The 19,307-nt window shown below is 35.7% G+C and overlaps 1 protein-coding gene across 1 annotated transcript in view; it reads left to right on the forward strand.

Annotated features, from left to right (window-relative positions):
- The first annotated feature begins 6,289 nt into the window (after positions 1 to 6,289).
- The window catches only part of LOC578600 (serine/threonine-protein kinase WNK3), a 29,954-nt gene continuing 16,936 nt past the window's right edge, over positions 6,290 to 19,307 (forward strand). The window contains exons 1-6 of the mRNA XM_011683842.2: positions 6,290 to 6,647; positions 7,149 to 8,478; positions 12,515 to 12,690; positions 13,053 to 13,273; positions 14,143 to 14,300; positions 17,988 to 18,076. Of these exons, the coding sequence (XP_011682144.1) occupies positions 7,639 to 8,478; positions 12,515 to 12,690; positions 13,053 to 13,273; positions 14,143 to 14,300; positions 17,988 to 18,076 (1,484 nt within the window). The 5' untranslated portion in view covers positions 6,290 to 6,647; positions 7,149 to 7,638. The remainder of the gene's footprint in view (positions 6,648 to 7,148; positions 8,479 to 12,514; positions 12,691 to 13,052; positions 13,274 to 14,142; positions 14,301 to 17,987; positions 18,077 to 19,307) is intronic.

Here is a 19,307-nt window from a genome sequence, read left to right on the forward strand (position 1 = left end):
ATAGAGACATGCTGGATGTTTGGATGGCTACGAGAATATTTTTGTTAAAGGAAAGTGTTTCTAGGAGGAATGAGATTATCTATAATAATAGATTTGTTTTTATCGATGGTCATGTTCATTTCGATGAGGGATTATTTAACAAAAATGTTTATAAGTTGCATCATATTGTTGATAAGGAAGGTAATATAAAATCTAATGAGGAATTTCAAAGAAAAGGTTTAAATAGTTTAGAAATTAGTAAAATACAACGTATTTTTCTTGGCATCCCGTCTTCATGGAAACAATTTTTAAATAAAAATACTCACTCAAATATAGATAGGGAATTGGATATGGATATTATTATGTTTGAAAAGGTATATATGTTAGATCAAATAACCTCAAAAATTATATACGCTTTTTTATTAAATAAGAAAGTAGAAAAATCATATGCAGAACGACATTTAGAACAGACTTATAATATTCATGGAAAAGATATACAATTAATATTTTTAAGACTTAGAAAGTGCACATTGAATAGTAAGCTTAGAGAATTTCAATTTAAAATGCTTTATAATATTATATATACCAAATTACATTTATATAAATTTAAAATGGTTAATAGTAATTTATGTTCTTTTTGTGGTAAATATGAGGAAACTTACGAGCATTTATTTTGTCTTTGTGAGAAAATTAAACCAATTTGGGAAGAGTGTGGGAATTCATTTAATTTAGTAGAAATTACAAATATAAATTGGAAAGGTATCCATGTAGGGATAGTTGAGTTTAACATAGGGAAGGAACAGTTATTAAATCATATCATAATTTTGATAAAATATATGATATTAATTTTATAGATAGTAAAAATAGACAAAAACCACCAACTTATTTGGAGATTAAGAAAAGATTATTAGAAAATAGAAAGGAGGAGAAGAAATTAGCTGGGGACCGAGGTACACTCACATATCATTTTAGAAAGTGGGACAATTTAGAATAGCTTCGTGCAGAATAAATAAAATAAGGAAGGCGAATAGAAGCAATGAAATGGACATGGCTGATATAATGGTCGAGATTCCCACAAAATGTAGGCATGTTTTAAGTGGGTGTTTGTGTGGGTGTCTGTGCACGTGTGTGTATGTGTGTATATGTAAGTATTTTTTTTTTTCTTTTTTTTTTTCTTCTTCTTTTTTTCTTCTCTTAAATGTCTTTTTATGTTCATGCCTTCTTCATGCATGCATGTTTCATGCTTTATTTGATGTAAATAGTAAAATTTCATTTGTATTATTTAGATGTGAATGTAAAATCATATTCTATATAATAATATTAACATGCAGATTACTTTATGTATTGATTTTGTTATTGTTTGTGAAAAGCAATGAAGAAAATAAAATATCATTGAAAACAAAAAAAACAGTGGCCAAAAATGTGGGAATTTGGGGCACTGAACCTTGCGATGACGTTTGGCACCACCCTTTCCGAGTCCCTTTCCTCCTTTTCCTCGACCTGACTAAATTTTCTCACACTAATTCGAACCATTGTTTTGATAGGCCTGGACTGGAACATTTTTAAACAAACGGAGCTATAATCGAGGGCGTTGGCGGGGAAGGGCATAATTTGAGTGGATATCAACTTGATTATCAAGGAACATGGTTTGGGCATGTAACTAGATGGAAAAATAGCTTGGCAAACACCATCTTGAAAGGAGAAATTGGAAAAGAAGGAGGGGGCATACCAACTAAAGCACGGACTGATAACATCAAGCAGTGGATGGGCGTGTCATTTGGGCTAGAAGAGCTGAAGACAGGAAATTATGGGCCTGTGACTCAAGGGATAGATAGGTGACATATTGATTAAAATTTGGGGCATATATAAAAGTCTTTGGTTACCACAACTTTTTTTTTTAAATAGCCCCATCTTGTGGCAACATCAATATTCCCGATTCGGTGAAACTATTAGGAGCATGGCTCGCCCATTTGAGAGAGAGAGAGAGAGAGAGAGAGAGAGAGAGAGAGAGAGAGAGAGAGAGAGAGGGTGGTTTCTTTTTTTGGGGGGGGGGGGCCGGGGGGGGGGGGGCTGGGCTGAGGAGAGGATGTAACGAACAGGCCTATCCATCTAGAAAGATCAGATGGAAACTGCCCCCTACCCTAGCCCCCGCTGCATGCGTACAGTCATGGTTCAGTGACAAAGCAATGGCCTCGTCACTGTGAGGCCCAAGGATCAAAACCGTGTCGATGTGCTATATTAGTGCCATTTTGTGGGGCATTAATCCTCATTACTGTCATTTATGACTTGAGGGCGTAGGTCCCCTAGTTGATAAGCATAGTAGCATACACATGCTTTAGCAGTCCCGCAAAACACACATTGGCAAATTATTATTCAATAAAATCTAAGAATGTATACTATTATCTAGATCTATTATTTTTTAATTATTTTTAAAATAATTCCATAAATTGGGGGTAAAACTAAGATATTCCAACATTTTGAGCAACAGTGTGTGTATATATATATATATATACATAACAAATGATAATAAAGAAGAAATATAAGAGTGAGCGAAAATGGTGAAGAAGGATCACACATAGCGGCATAATTATGTGGGATATAGACATTGTTTCCATTACCACAATGTTTTTTTTTTTTATCCCTGGATCAGGATCGGGAGGTCTCTAGCTTCGATTATAATTTTGTTTTCAGTAAAAAGGAGTGAAACGTCCTGAAGACGGACAGTCAACCTGTCCGAAACGTCGAGTCTACTCTCCTGCTCCTGCTCTGCAACTCTACTCGCCGACTCAAGCCAGCTTCTCTCATCTACTCAACTCTCCATCTCAATCCAGTCTTCTACTCAAACCTCTCATCCTGTCTACAACTTTCTGGTTTACAGTCCTTTTCAGGACTATACTCACTTCCGAAAGATACTCTTCCTTCCAACCTCCACTTTCTCGCCTTTCCATTTCACTTCTATTTCTATCCACTTTCCTTAGTCCTTCTAGGACTTTACACATGGTGTACCGTAAACCTCTTTCGCGAAACACTGTTATGTTTTGCTGCTTTTATTTTATCACTTTAGTTATCGGCTAACCTTTTCCATGGTAAACAGTAGAATAGTCATCAATATACAGTTAAACCTGCCTATAGCGACCGCCCAATGGAAACACAAAAAGAGGTCTTGGTAGACAGGTTCCTTTAGTACACGTTTCAGTGAGAAACATATTTCAAGGTAAACCAAGAGTGTGGTCTTTGTAGACGGGTGGTCACTAAGGCAGGTTTGACCGTATTATTCATAGAGAAACATAGAATCGATCGTAGCTGATATGTCTATTTAACAATGTTTAGCTGGCTGAAAAAATAACATTTTAAAATTAAAAAGACTTTAGTAAGCCATCTTCTTTTTCCACTGGAATATACTGTAACCTAGATGTCCATATTGCCCTTGACTGCGTTAAAAATTGTCTAAAGTCTTTGTAAGCGTGTCAATATTCATAATTGCAAAAATAGTATCGATAATTTGGCACTTGAAGTTGAACAGGCCTATCTTGATTATATCGATATCTCGATAAAATATGCAACAGCTTGTAGGGGCGGCGATTGCGGGTGGACACGTTCCCCACCCCCACCTCAATTTTTCAGGGGGATCGTCCCAAATACTGATGACAAAAAAGACTGCAACACACTTTTAGGCCCAAAAGTGCTGCGTTTAGACTTATACAAATGTAAAAAAAAATCTTCTAGCTCGGTCGCTACGTTCCGTCGCATAATATCCTTCAAATTGTACAGGTAAATATTGTAGAAAATCTCACATTTCGTCCCTCCGATCATGAATAGAAATCGCCACCCCTGCCAGCTTGTAATCTTGACTTAATTAACCAATATGTTTCAGCACCAGAACTATGAAGAAAAAAAAGGCTGTCGAACAAGTCGTGTCCGGTTCAGATCACAAAGTGCTTGCCTGCTAAGTGGATCTAGCCAGTTCAGGATTGGGGACGATTTTGGAGTTATAGCGTCATCTACGTCGTAGCAATAAACGTGTTAAAAATAGAAAATGACATCATGCTTTGTGCCTTGTACCGAGGAAGGAAAGTTGGCCCTCATAGAGGAGGGGGTGGGTGTGGTTTTCGTATGAAACATGAGTGGGCATGAGTGGGCAAAGGCCTAATAGCGTATTTTGCTCATCTAATAATATTTATTGAGAAAATTTTAATTTTCACTATGTGTATTCTTCCCTCGCGAGTAGGAACAACCTAGTGCCCAAATCTATCAAAATAAACATTTTACAAGTATACCCCCTTTCTTGACATTTTCTTCATCGTTATGGTCGTATAAAATGCTTTATTCTCTCTTCCTTTTGACAATCAGTGGCGCATCTAATCGCGATAAAGTGAGGCCAGCGGACGCCCCTCCCCTCCCGTAGGAAATGTCTTCGGAAATAAAATGGAAGTCAAATCAAATCATTCAGATCGTATATAAGTTCGATAAACCATTTTACACCATTGCATAAGGGTTGGGTCTGCGGACACGGTCGAATTGGTATTATAATGATAAAGAGATAAAGGCCTTCAAGGCGAAATGGATAAAAGGAAAGAGATTATAGAGAAAAGAGAAAGAGAAAGAGGTAGAGAGAGATAGAGATAAGGGGGGGGGGCAAAATAAGGAGTTTGGTTGTTTTATTTTAATAAACCATGTTGAATTAAAGAACGTCCACCTAGTGCCCCCGCCCCCTCACCTCAGGGCACACGCTATGCCAACGTGACACGGTAAACATCGATCACATACTGCTAGTATATTGTTTTGATGTCGTCAAATGTATCCCTGTTTTGACAAATGCTATGTCTGTTGTTCTGCAGGTCAAGAACACACTATAACCGAGCCTTTTCAATAAGACCTTCGGGGAAAGAATAAAAACAAACAATTGGAATTTGGAGGGGATGGTATTATTTTCGCCTTTTTATATTACCATATTTAACTGCTCTTATTTTCCAATCTTAGCTCGAATTTCTATTACAAAAAGACACAGAAAACGACCATGCTACACAAATTTAGAATACCCTTCGAAAACAAAGGCTACCTGTATAAGGAATAAATGTGTACTATAGAAATGATAATGGCAAATTGGGAATGATGCAAAATTAACTACAGATTATTGAATATGAATAATGTCTTGAAAGATACATAATTAGGCCGAAGCGCAGGGCTTGGGGCTGTAGCTCCAAGGAACTTCTAAAGTTCCGATATTTGGGCACTGGCCACCACATCATAGTTCGGGCAGGGATTCAGGGAATGCCCGAATATGTAATTTCCAATACAAACATAGAGTGTTAAAAAATAATGTTTCACGTGAGCGATCCGAGAGTGCATAATGATTTAGAAATTGAAGAGCTGATCCGGGCAAAAAACATTAGCAAACCATCGTCAAAAATGCACTTATTATATGCCCATGTCTTAAAAATATCATATCAATCATAAATATTTCATATCAAAAGAAGAAGCAGAAGAAGAAGTGGAGGAAGAAGAACTTAAAGAAAAAGACTGACAATGAAAGAAATGTAGAAATAAATAAATAAAATAGTAAAATTTACAGAAAAAAAAGAAAAAGAAATACAGAAAGAAAGAAAAAAAAAGGAGGAAAATATAACGGCTAATGAAGAATGAAGGCGTGTGGGACTCACAAGTCAACACATAATTATATAACTAATAGGCCTTAATTTATCTAAGGCAGGAGGAGGAGTGGAAGAAAATGAGAGAGAGAGAGAGGAGGAGCGATTATGATGCCATTCTTGAGCTGGAGGAGATGAGGTGATAGAAGGGGAGGTGGAGGATTAAGTTTTTATACACATAAGAATTTCTCATACTGGCCTTCAAAATGAGGAGAAAGAGAAATAGCAATAACGGAGATCTAGCCGGGGCTAATGATGTGATAAAAAAAAGTATATAATTTAAATGGGACTGTTAGTCAGGGCACTGGTCCGTAGGAGGCCCCCTCACACGGCCCCCAAAATTGTCAAAGTACAAACGAGATGCGATCGACACCTGCCCACTTATGTTAGAAAGGTGAACAGACTATTGCGCAGAGAAATAAAGTAGGTCATCGAGTGTTTTCCATATCCATAAGTTCTGGAGAATCAGAGAATATTTATTTTCTGTCGGAACTGAATGTAATACTTTGCTTATTTCGTGATATGCTATTTTCTCTGACAAGGCCAATGTTAGATATATCTGTTTTGAAATAAATGACCTATCAAATAATCCATCCGCGTTGTGGATAGTCTTCGGTTAACGTACAACTTTAACGTATATACAAAATAACGTATAACGTGTAGAATCGGTATCGAATATGTAATAAGTATAGGGAAAATGGAGGGCCTACGCAAAACATGACCGAAGTGTGTCCACAAGGCAAGGGGTTGTAAGCAACGTTGGTGTACCCCACTTTGCATGAATTGCCTTGAGTTTCAATAGGACAGCCATTTCATAATAATTCAGGAAATTCGGAACTTCTGGATCACTTACTGGGCAATGGATATGGAAGTGTGACTTTACACCAACTTGTTTCATTGAACATGTCGAATGGATGCAACCCACACAAGAAAGACATCGCGTAGAGAAGCAATGCAAATTATGCATTGAAGATGGGAAGGTTTTGCACAGACCACGCAAGTGATTAAACTTCAGAAGCGGTAACGTAGACTCGAACTTTAAAAAAATCATGTAGATTCTACCATAAAATTTCACCAACTCATTCAATTTGTAATTTCTGTAATGATTGACTTGATCTAGATCTCAGAAAGATTTTTAAAACAATTGTTTATTCACTCACTCAGACAATTCATTTGACATTTTGATTCATTCATTGTTCATTTGTTGACTGTGTCTGTCTGTGATGGTAAATTAGGCTAGATTAATATTATAATATTAAACTGGTGTGAAAAAAAATGTCTTTTTTGTGATTCAAAAGGAGGGACAGTGATCAGAAATTTGAGACTTCCAAATTTAGAATTAGATCTATGTTGTGTAGACTCTAGTCTACTAATAATTATGTATTTTTATCGGCAGTGTTCCCTTTGCGATGATCGATATCTTAAGAAATAAACAAGTTAGACCCTAAGTCTTCTCTCATTCATCTTTTGACCCTTTGTTAAATTTAAATTAAATGATGTCACTTTTCTTTTTTTTTGCAGAATCGGAACGAAAATCATACCAAGAAAATAACTTAAGATCTACTAAAGACGGAGAATCAGTTCTCACTCCACAAAGTGTCGAGTGAATGACTGAGGGCTCCCAGGCTTGACTTGACCAGCTCTTACCAACTAACACAGTAGACCTGTAGTACTTGTAGATTGTTCAGCCACCTATCCTGCAATGCAAGGGAAGTGGACAACAATTTTTCATCATGGAGGAATACACAATGGAAATACCAATTGAACAGTGTGCTGCATCTGGCAGCAAGCCAATTTGCTACTTGTGCAAGTGTGCAATAGGCAGTGAAAGGGGTATCATTTGGAACACTATAGTGTCCAGGTAGTCCATAAAACTGGATTTTTATCCAGTTTTTGTACCTAAAGCCTAGGCTAGCTCACATTTGATTCTCTCAAGTGAGTAACTTTGTCCTGAGCCCTGCTTGGGACTAATGTAACGGTTGTGTTTGGGTGAACTTAGTTACCAATCACAATGAGTAAGTCAGAGAGCCACAACAGCGGCAGCTCGCTGTCAAACGGAGTTGCGTCGTTGGAGGAAAGAGACACGGACGTCCCACTAAAGAGTCATAGCAGTGAGAGTGTGACTAAGCAAGGCAGCAAAGGCAAGTCTGGTGACACACAGACAGAGGAGGCAGAAGCTGCCGATGCGAGTCACTCGGGTGTAAATGGCGAGTCCAGTATGGGAAACAGCGTCGTGATTTCTAATCGCAGATCTCCTAACTTTTCTGATACTGATGTGAATGTTGAGTCCTTCCACAACGACAAGGTTACAGAAAACTCTGAAAGTGCAGCTGATACAAAACACACAGTAATCAGTGATGAAAGTAGCACCACTGGATATAGCAGTAGATTAGATAGCATCGGTGATAAAGAACTATTAAAAGAAAAAGTGCCTGATACATCTGTTCACTTAGCAAATTCACATCCAAATGGAACTGCTCTGAAGAGCGCCAGAAAAGACAGTAATATGAAGCCAGAAAGGGGTAGAATAGCTTCCGGAAATGGAAAGAAACAAAAGTCAGTTGTAATTATGGCTCCTGTAAAGGATATCACTGAAAATGGTCACATAGAGGTACACAAAGAAGAGAAGGTTGAGCCTTTACAGATACATGAAATGCATGATTCTGAAAGACGTCTCCTAATAGAAACTGAGGAAGCAGAACCAGAAGCAGTGGAAGAAAAAGCCATTGCTAAGTCTGCTGATGGCCGCTTCATGAAGTATGATGTAGCAGTAGGACAAGGTTCCTTCAAGACTGTGTTCAGAGGGTTGGATACAGAGACTGGAGTTGCAGTGGCATGGTGTGAATTGCAGGTATGTACATACATATACCTTTTAATTTACCTTTCTTCTTGTTTGTTAATATCAGTCTTCTACAAAAGTAACAGGACTAATTTGTCATTAATTCTGTTATTTTTAAAACGTTATTATACATGAACACTGTGTATATGCTTTAAAGAATACTTAGTTTTATCTTGTATGCATTATACATTACACGTAGTGTGTTCTATTTGCCTCTTACTTATTTTGTTAGTGTTAATTAGGGACAAACTTCTAATGTTCATTTTACTGTGTATAAAGAACATGTGATTTGAGTAAAGGCAACACCGCAGTAGTGTGATTGAAAGTTACTTTTGAGTTCTTGAAATTGAGTTGCATCCTTGAGAAGAGGGTTTTTACCAGTTCTGAAATGTCAAATAAACAAACACTTAGTAGAAATTATGTTTAATGAAAAGTGCAATTCAGATTTCTTTTTATATATGTTGGGACTTTTACATCATAGCCCAATTCTCCTTTGCTTACAGTGTAGCTAATAAACACTTTGTATTATAATGATTTGAAATTTGACAAGCATCTTTTTTTAAATATTTGTAGTCTTGTTGTAGTCTTGAATATTCATTTAAAATTTTGTTTTGATTCTGTAAAAATATCTGCCATTCGCAGAACTCAGATTACCTTTTACAACTTAAACAAATTAGTTTTTTAGAACTGTCATGTTTTGTACTATTTAGTACTGACAAAATGACACAAGCAACATGGCGCTGGTAGTATACATTGTACAGTTGACTTTGTATTGTAAAGGCTGTTTACACTTGTGTATTGAATGGGAGACTACTGTATGCAGAACATGTTAGAATGATTTTATGTATTTTCATATATAGGCAACATGTCAAAAAGAATGTAGTACTTCTAAACTTTCAAAATAATGCAGATTTTTTTTGGTGTGTTTATTTGTTATTTTATATCAAAGGTATAATCCTTGATCCTCTAATTTGCCATTTATAACAAAGATGTACTCACCAGGAATACTTGTGAATGATGTGAATTTTAGTATGATTCATGGGTGCTACATATATTTTTATCGCACTTGTGGGAAGAATATAAATTCTATTATGAAGTCACTTTTTTATTTCCACTTCTAAACAATTCTGGCACATTCCAATGAGATTAGTGGAGATTATTGTAAGTTTGCATAGCTCTCTGTTCAAAGAGGACCAGTGGAGGGAATCACATGCTTTGTTGAACAAACTTACAATAAACAGTATGTTTGTAGGCGGTAAATGGTCCACTGCTTAAAATAAAGTTATTGTGTATTGTCATTGGAATACTTTTTCTTGCAATTTGCCAGATAATTTAAGTCTTCAGAGATTTTTACGATCGTTTCCTAAATAGTGCTAAAGATACATTGATCCCGATCTAGTTAAGATGATTCCAGAAGGGAACAAATAATTTAAACTTACACAGTATTCCTGTTTTTATTTGGTTTTATAAACTGAACTTAATATACATTTACATGTACTGTACATGTACATGTAAGTAGAACATTAAAGAATTACATGTGATCATATTCAATAGGCTTATCAGGAACCTTACATTCTATGTACTGTAGGCTTGATGAATAGGTATTTGGATATCGAGAGAGTCCAGTGGTTGCCAGAGTCGGAATAATGAGGGAGCGCAGTTGATCATACTTTATAAACTATTGAAGTAACTGTAAGGGTTGAGTTGGAGAGAATTCAGTAAAAATATGACCCATACAAACATGTGAAGGCCTGTAGTATTCATTGTTTATGGCTAAGATTTTAAAAGTTAATTATAAAAAATGACTGAAATTACCAATTTGATTGTGTTTTGCCACTAGACAAATGCCATTGAATTGTGTTTGCATTTATACTTAGTACCGGTATGTGTATTACCAGTATGTTTTTGTACGTACAAGTACATGGATACATTCATACATGTCCTTGTCATGTACAGTATGGCTACATGAAGGCTACATGTAATAGTGCATGTGTATACATGTACAGCCCACATGTACATATTAATTACAGTGTACACTGTACATGTAGTGTGTTTAATGTACTGAACATAAATGTAAAATAGCTTTTTGATTCAAATGGGAAGTGAACAAAATTCTATGAAGTGGATATACATGTAGGCCTACATGTACATGTAGATCATATTTATCTAAAAAAAAATGAATGCTGTCTATTCACAAGAATACATTACAGTACATTATACAGTACATGTACATGTACATGTACACACTGATCTTGTCAACGTTGTATTACATCAGGGTGTGATATGGATAAAATCTCTAATCTCCCTGATTACACCAGCTTTGAGACTATATTTTGTAAAACATACTGTACCATTTAAAATGTAAATGTACAGTTAAACATTGTGGTACTGTACAGGTACAGTGTTTGTACATAGTAACTTGTGCATGCACTTTGACAGCACTTTCTCAATTTTCCCAACTGTGGACAATGGACTAAATTGACGTGATTTTTCATCAAGCTTATTTACCGTTCCCCCCTCCCCTTCCCCCCTTTCCCCCTTATGGTGGGGGTCATTTTTGCATTGACAAAAGTAAGAAATAACTGTATGCACTGGAATGCATGCATACAGATCTAAAATAGTGAACTACATGTACTTGTTTATTCAAAACAGCTAGACAGATAAATCCAAACTGTCATTCTTGAACATTTTCAACCAATGACATGCTCCAAGCATAAGTCTCACAAAGTCTCTGACCAATACCAATGTCCTGAAACTTAAACGTTGTCAGCATCATGCAGGCAGGGATTGATTACATCTCTGTGCCATATGGGGAAAACATCTTGGTGTTTCTCTTGAACTGAGATTCTGCTGAAGAGCCATAAGCAGTTCAAATACATTACCATCTGGAACAGTCATGTTTTGTGTCCATACAGATTAAAAAGTGGTACATGTACATGTATAATACGTCTCATCGGTACTGATTTGAGGCAGATTGATGCATATTCACCTAAATATCGGCTTACTTACATGTACATGTATAAATGTACATCTGCAATACAATTTGCAGCCTTGATCAATTTTGCTTTTTTTATGTCAATTTCCTAACTAAGCATGCTCATTTACTTGTACAAATTGCATACAATTTATTCAGGTACATGCAATATGTTCATGTACATTGTAGGCTACACGTTGCTTACAGTTACAGTTCAGTGTATGCGACGGTACATTTTTATTTTGCATTCATGATTTGGGAATTGTTTTTTCCTTGCCATTATGGTACATCTGAAATCAATAGCATTCTGGGTTAGAAAGTAATTTTCATGTTTTAGAATTAATTAGGTTTAGGTAGGTGACTCAGTTTTGTCACTTGCATTGTACATGTTTACCATTGTGTGTCAATACCAAATGTCCTTGGTTTACCACTTGACTACATGTACATGTATTGTAGGATCAATCTTATGGTTGAAAATATAAATGGTAGTCTAGTCCCAGACAATATAACTAATACTTTTGAATTGATGCACTTCTGTGACGGCCCTTTTAATTTGTCTCCTTCCTACACTGTAAATAAACCCCTCAATTTTTTTTGGAAACTCAAGTACAGATCGATTGCATCTCTCTTGTCATGGCATAATCATTGCAATGTTTAGTATTATTACACTGTATGTAGTGAATTTATTCCTTTTAAAAATGATACCCGATTTATTATTTTTCAGTCATTTTAAAAAGGAATTATCACACTGTCTATTGATAATAATCAAAATAATGATTTTGTCATGATAAAAGCGCTAATCGATCCAACTTGAGTGTCCAAACTTTTTTTAGGGTTTTATATTTCAAGGTACATGTACATGCATGTTCATTTTGATTATAAGAAGGAAGTAAATGTTTATTGAATAATAAGAACATCATTAGTTAAATTAATTATGTAATATACATGTACATGTATGAACTGTCTTTGTATAAAGAGAAGTCTTATCAATAGTTTTGTTCAATCAAGTACATGAATATACTGTTTGAACTCACAATTTAATTAAACTTCTTTGATTCCAACCAACCTCTGTAGGAGCGCAAGCTGAGTCGTTCTGAGCGGCAGAGATTCAAAGAAGAGGCCGAGATGCTGAAGGGACTCAGTCATCCAAATATTGTTAGCTTCTATGACTACTGGGAAGAAGTCAGCCCCAGAGGAAAGAAACATATAGTACTTGTCACCGAACTTATGACATCTGGAACCTTGAAAACGTAAGCGCAAATCAGAGTTGTCATTAAGAAGCCTGAATAATACCAAATGTATATTTATTAGTGATACTAAATTATTTATGTATGACCCATTTTGGCTGATTGAATTAGATTGCTTTTGATGCAAATCTTATGGGATGTGCATAATTTTACATCATTTCGGGAATACATGGTATTTACGGTAAAATGTTAGCAGTCTTATCTATATTGCGTAGTCGCATACCGTTGTAAAACACGGAGAAAAAAATAGACAATGCAAGACACTGCCAATGAAGTTGCAAATCTTCATCCCTTTCATCTAAGGGTCAGTAAAGCAGTATCAGTGCTGTACCTCTGAGCACCTTTTGTTTCTTGCATACCTTTAGATATCTCAAACGCTTCAAGGGCGTGAAGAACCGTGTGCTGCGAAGCTGGTGCCGTCAGATCCTGAAGGGCCTGCACTTCCTCCATACAAGACAACCTCCCATCATACACCGTGATCTCAAATGTGACAACATCTTCATCACAGGCACTTCTGGTGCTGTCAAGATTGGTGATCTGGGTCTGGCCACCCTCAAAAAGAGCTCCTTTGCCAAAAGTGTAATAGGTAAGTCAAGAATCATTGTGAAATTTGATATGTTACATGATTTGAACATGACTTGAGTTTTTAAAAATCAAAACTTTGATGGAAATAGAAACCATATTGCTTAAAACTAATGAGCGACCATAGAGTACACTGACAAGTTAGATCCATGTTGTTTCAGTAAGCATATTTAACAAAGAAAAGAAAAGAAAAAAAAAAGAAAACTTTGTTTCTAGATTTCCACAATGTGACAGAAAATGGTTATTAATGGTTCTAAACTTTAGCTATTGAATAGTATTTACTTATATTACTATTCTATGGGGATAATGAAAAAAATGTATCTTTCATTTGCTTGTTTGTTAAATTGGAATTTTCATTGTTGTGTTCTATACATCTGGGAAACGTTTACATTGTTTGTCTTTTCTCCATAACTCAGTTTAGGAGTGTTCATGCGGTTTTGTTAAGGGAAAAAAAAGTTGCTTTGTGATTCACTATGTGTACTAACATTGTTTATACATCTTATTTCAACATTCTCCTTATAAATTTAGAGTAAATTTCTATTCAGGTTTTTTTGACAGACAGTTTGGAGGTGAGACTCAACTTTATTCCCTTATAGTTGATCAAATTTGTACTGCAGTTATATGTGAATTGTTCTGTGAATATGGGATCTTGACTTTCATGTTTAGGTACATTTTCTTTTTATCTTATATACTCATTGAAATATTTTTACCAGGTTTCCTTTACATTTGAAGCAAGCCGACATGAGCCCTTCAAGACCATAACTAACAGATTATCTTCGTTTGCCGTGGTGTTTTTCCCCCTTCTCTCCCTTGAACAGGTTAGAAAGTTTGTTTTCAAACTCTACTCCTCCCTCCCTCCTGTTTGCATTCAAGGTACACCCGAGTTTATGGCTCCGGAGATGTACGAGGAGCACTATGACGAGGCTGTCGATGTGTATGCGTTTGGCATGTGCTTGCTGGAGATGGCCACATCCGAGTATCCGTACGCAGAGTGCTCCAATGCTGCACAGATCTACCGAAGAGTTACCACGGTAAGATTGAATATCAATTTGCTGAAATGCCTTTGATTGTGTAATTAGTACTTTTGTGAATGTCAATTAATTTTTCTCTTGGTTATTCCTCTTTATAATTTATGAAATGATTCTGTCAGTAGTGTTCACACAGAGTTTTGTCATCGATTCATGGATTATTATGTGAGAAATAGATAAACATACATATAGCTCATTTTCCAGCTGGATAATTCACTAATGATATCCTGAGTCTCCACACAAAGCAATGTGGTTGAATAGTTGTTAATGTACCTTCATAGCCGGATGTGCACCTTAGCTTTATGTATCTCTTTGATGTTTCTGCTGTGATGAGTAATCAAAGGTTTCTTTGTGAGTTTAATGTGGCATCTGTCATCGGACATGGCTCACCATGGAATCTAGTTCACATAGGAGTCAGTATCACAGTGTTGAACAGGTCTGCTATGTGAATGTAGGTTTGTGGGGCCTCATCAATACCTATGAGATTCTGTCATCTGTGCCATCATCAAAGCCAGTTCCTCTTGTGGTCTTGGCTTTTGTTTGGTCACAGGAAGTTGATTAAAGGAACTGCGCAATGGATGGCATTTGTGACAAGATAGCTAGTTCCTGTTCCAAGTAACAGATAACACCTTGATCTGTCATTCAGAGTTGAATTGACCGTCTCAAAAGCAACAAATTTGGACATAGAGGAAGTGCCATATCACACATTATTTATATTAGGATCAAACCAAATATGTACAACTGAGTAATTTCACTTTTCATTCCAATAATAGAATAGCTGTACAGGCAGTGAAATAGTTATTTGCTGTTTTGTTGATCAAATCTACTCAGCAGTCTAAAATCCAATGCTGTAGAACAATATGTCATGATGTTGTAATGCATTCGCCAGACAGTGGGGAAAGAAGTGCTGATCGACACTCCACTACATTTTAGCAAGCACATCAAATTACATTACCTCATGGGTCCACCTAAACCACATTTCAGATAGACAGGATGAACCCTCACTAGTGTAAATGATTCATAGTATGTTGAGATCATGCTTGAAATAACTTGTCATCATAAATTAATCCATCTATCATTCATTTCATCCATACTGTCCCTATGGTTTATTCATATAGTTATATGTCTTGGTGGATTGTCTTCACTCTGACTCTCTAGTATTTGTACATATTGTATTCTGATCTTTTTCACCTTCTTGAAATGTTTTTCACTTTTCATTTGTAGGGATTCATATACATGTATAGACAAATAGATGCAATGTCATGTTGTGAGAATTATGAAGATACTACATGTAGATGTATGCTATGATGATCAGTATGTACATTTATACATCTATCAAGTATCATCAATGATGCTTGAGTTGTTCATCCATTGGCATTGTAGTAAACGAGCAAGGTGATTGGGTAATAAGGGAAGGGATCAGGCAGTCACCTCATGATTTGAAATGTGACGTAAGCTCAGCACACTGGACTGGACAAGTAGGCCTTAGTTCATAGGTTTCAAGTAGTACTTTACATGCATGCTTGATTGCATTGCAAGTTGTTTATGATCTTACTCACGGTGCCCTGCTAGATATGAAGATCATTTCGGTAAATGACAACATGGGACCTGAGAGTCTATGACGGCTGTGAATAGTCTGCATGTTCAGACTTTACAATGACACTTTTGAGATCGGTGTTCTAGAGATGCATTCTACATGTAGACATCTGCTATTGAGACAAACTTGAAGTAGTTTTTCAAGTGGCTGACTACAGTTTGATTTGGTTTGGAAAATTTGTAGTCCATAAATGCAGAGCCGCGTTAATTCTCAATATGGTTTTATTGGATTTCAAGGAATTGACTTAAAATCATATTTATAATCACCCAAAAGCTTTAAGATCCCTTGAATTGAAAAATGTGAGGGATAATTCTTTTTCATTATGATAGTCACTTCACAAGGAACTATCCATACACTACTGCACATACACTGTATAATGTACTTCATTGTCTATAAGGGCAAATGATTCCAATTTAAATCATTGAACATGGTTTTGCTTTTTATTTAATCTTTATCTCCCATATATCCCAGCTTGCAATAGCTTGTCACTTGTCTGTGGGTTTATACACTGCAACTGTAGATTTCAATGGTGTTATTTTGACTTCTGTTTGATGAAAACATTGTTTAATCCCTGAACATTTTATGTGCATGACTGTGAATTTTGATAGTCCTTGTAAGATAATCAGGTGGCAGAATTATCGAGGGGTGAAGATTTTATTTTTGTCTGAGGTTATAACTAGTAGGGTATTGTGTTTATTTTTGGCACAATATTGGTGCAGGAACAAAAATAGCTGCAATATAACACTTGAAATGACTGCAACAGAATACGGGACAAGAACATGATTGCCTGAGTCCTTCAGATTGGAGATTTATAAGCAACTCAAATTGCATGATCATGTTTTAGAGGGAGCACAGGTTCATAGAAAAATTCGCTTAAAATACAAACTATTTAATAGCTTAACTTTGATATTGGTTTTTTTTTTTAATGTATGAAATGCAAAAAATTATGTAGAGACAGTAGAGCACAACAAAATTAGATAATACTTATAGATGTGAGAACATTCATTTTGTGAAGATGTGATGTAATTCTGTTTGAATTAGAGAGGTGTATGTAGAAGGTCATTTGTGGGAAGAAAGGCAGCATATCAGGAGGGGTGGGGGTTTGGGATGGATAGATGGCCAGTAATAGAAAAACAGGGCCAGGGGGAACTGGCTTGTCTACTCACATTTCCGTCTGGATCTAATAAAGTGAAATTGAACTGCATACGGTAAGCACAAGCATCTTCCTTGGCCATGCAGATGGAGACTGCAGACTCTAATCTAATTGTCTGGTTCGCTTTAATGCATTTGTAATGTATTTTCAATCAATTATTCCAGGCCAAGTGATGACTATTCTCTGTGCTTGTAATGAACTTCATATTTATTTCATTCTAAATCAAGGGTAGAAATTCAATTAAATATCTTATTGTGCTTATACATCTAGTTTAGATGAAAGCTGCGTGATCAAGGTGATGATTATTTTTTCTCTAACGTACATAACCTTTCTTATAGATTGAATTTATTATGAATTGCTTTTATTTTCAGTCTAAATTTAGGGTAAAAGTACATTTAAAATCTTATCGTGTAAATAGCGTGGGTGGAAGCAGTGGGCTGTAGGTGAGAATTTGTTTATTCTTTGATTTTTACACGGTTATATGAATTGGTTGTAAAATTTCACCATGTTTTGTAGGAATATATTAAAGATTTGTTTAGATGTTATGATGTACGAGTACGTAGTTAGTTGTATTAGTTGACAAATTGAAATTCCATGAGGAACACCCTCGCTGCTAGGTCATCTTTTATGGAGCCAGGTTAATGATATTTTAGGATCCTAAGTATTAGAAAGGATTAGGGCCCCAGGGAATATTGTCCATTGATGTATACTTGACCAATGAGTCATTATCCTTCATTGAAACCTACATGTACAATGTAGGAGAGGGTGATCCTTCATGATTTGGATGTCTTCGTAGGTAAGAAGAAGGTCCAGAATCTTTTTTGCATTTAACTTGTACAAATGTAATTTAAATCAAGATATATATGTTGATTTTTTGTTGAAAAGAAAAGTGCTGTACATGTCTATTAAAAAAAAATGATTTTGTTTCTTTTTGCTGCAGGGAGTGAAACCACAAAGCTTTGAAAAAGTCAATGACAACAAGATCAAAGAAATCATTGATGGCTGCACCAAAACAAACAACACAGAGAGGTATGTATCCATAATTCATTATCAATAAATCAGGATGAATAAACATTGCATCACATGTTTTTTTGCATTTGTATGACTGAGATGTTATTAAAATGTTTCAGTATTATTTCAGTGCAGTATTTTTGAATATGTGTGTAACAACTTTATGAGTTTCTCTTCTTTCCGAATGTTTTTATCTGTTGGTGTTTTCCAAATATGTAGATTTACATGAATTCACGTTTCTGTGCATAAAAACAATGATACAGGTACCTATGACACACTTTTCTGCTGATTTGATTGATTGTTAATATTGTGGTGAATTCCATTTGATGCTTTCCCAGGAAAGAACACCATATGTGCAACATTCCATAGTAAATTGTAGCCTGGCTTCCATGTGCTATGATTTGTTTCCTTCTTTATCATTGAAATGAGTTATATTATTTTTGAGTATGTACAATATCTTGTCCCCTTGCTTTCATTGAAAATAGGTAGTAACTGAGTCTTCAGAATGTAGAATATTATTTTCTTAACTCCTTCCCCTCCCCTCTTGTGAATTATAGGGCATAGTCTCCTTACTCCTATGCAAATTTGGGGTAATTTTATTTTGTAGAGGGATGAAAACTCACTTAGTCTGAAGACAAGGCTAGGGGATTATTGTAATATAGCTCCCAAATCTGTTAATTATCAAAAGAATGTAACTATGTGTGAAATACTTTGACCTTTATCTGATTAAGTTATTTGCTTGTATTACAAGATAATACAATGTCAGTTTCAATCAGATACACAATCATTTATAATTTTGCCAAGTTTCCTTTTGGCATAACAGTGAGGAAATAGGGAGGAAAAAACAATTCATCTTAAAGGCACACATCTTCATCAAAACATGCAGTTTTGTCAATTGGGGAAGGCGCACCGTGAAAAACAATTTCCATCTTGTCCATGACCTTGACCAACAGTATATTTCCTCTCATTTTTGTTGTTGTTGTTGCGATTTATAAAAGAACACTGTAGAAACAATTTCCTTGACTTGGATTTGGATACATGTGTGTTGGGTACTCTTCCTTCCTTTTGGTAATGTATCTGGGGATAGATGTAATCTGTTTTGATATCCGTCTTGAAAACAGAATAAAGGAGAATTTTTTTCTTCTGGTTTTTCTGTTTCTCTATGGCCTGAATTCACAAAGGAGGTTAAAATTTATCCCATGGTTTAAACCTGCATTTACATAACCCATGGTTTAAAATAAGCGCAAAT

This window comes from Strongylocentrotus purpuratus, unplaced genomic scaffold (genome assembly GCF_000002235.5).
Source record: "Strongylocentrotus purpuratus isolate Spur 01 unplaced genomic scaffold, Spur_5.0 spur5_scaffold_6, whole genome shotgun sequence".
NCBI classification, from domain to species: Eukaryota; Metazoa; Echinodermata; class Echinoidea; order Camarodonta; family Strongylocentrotidae; genus Strongylocentrotus; species Strongylocentrotus purpuratus.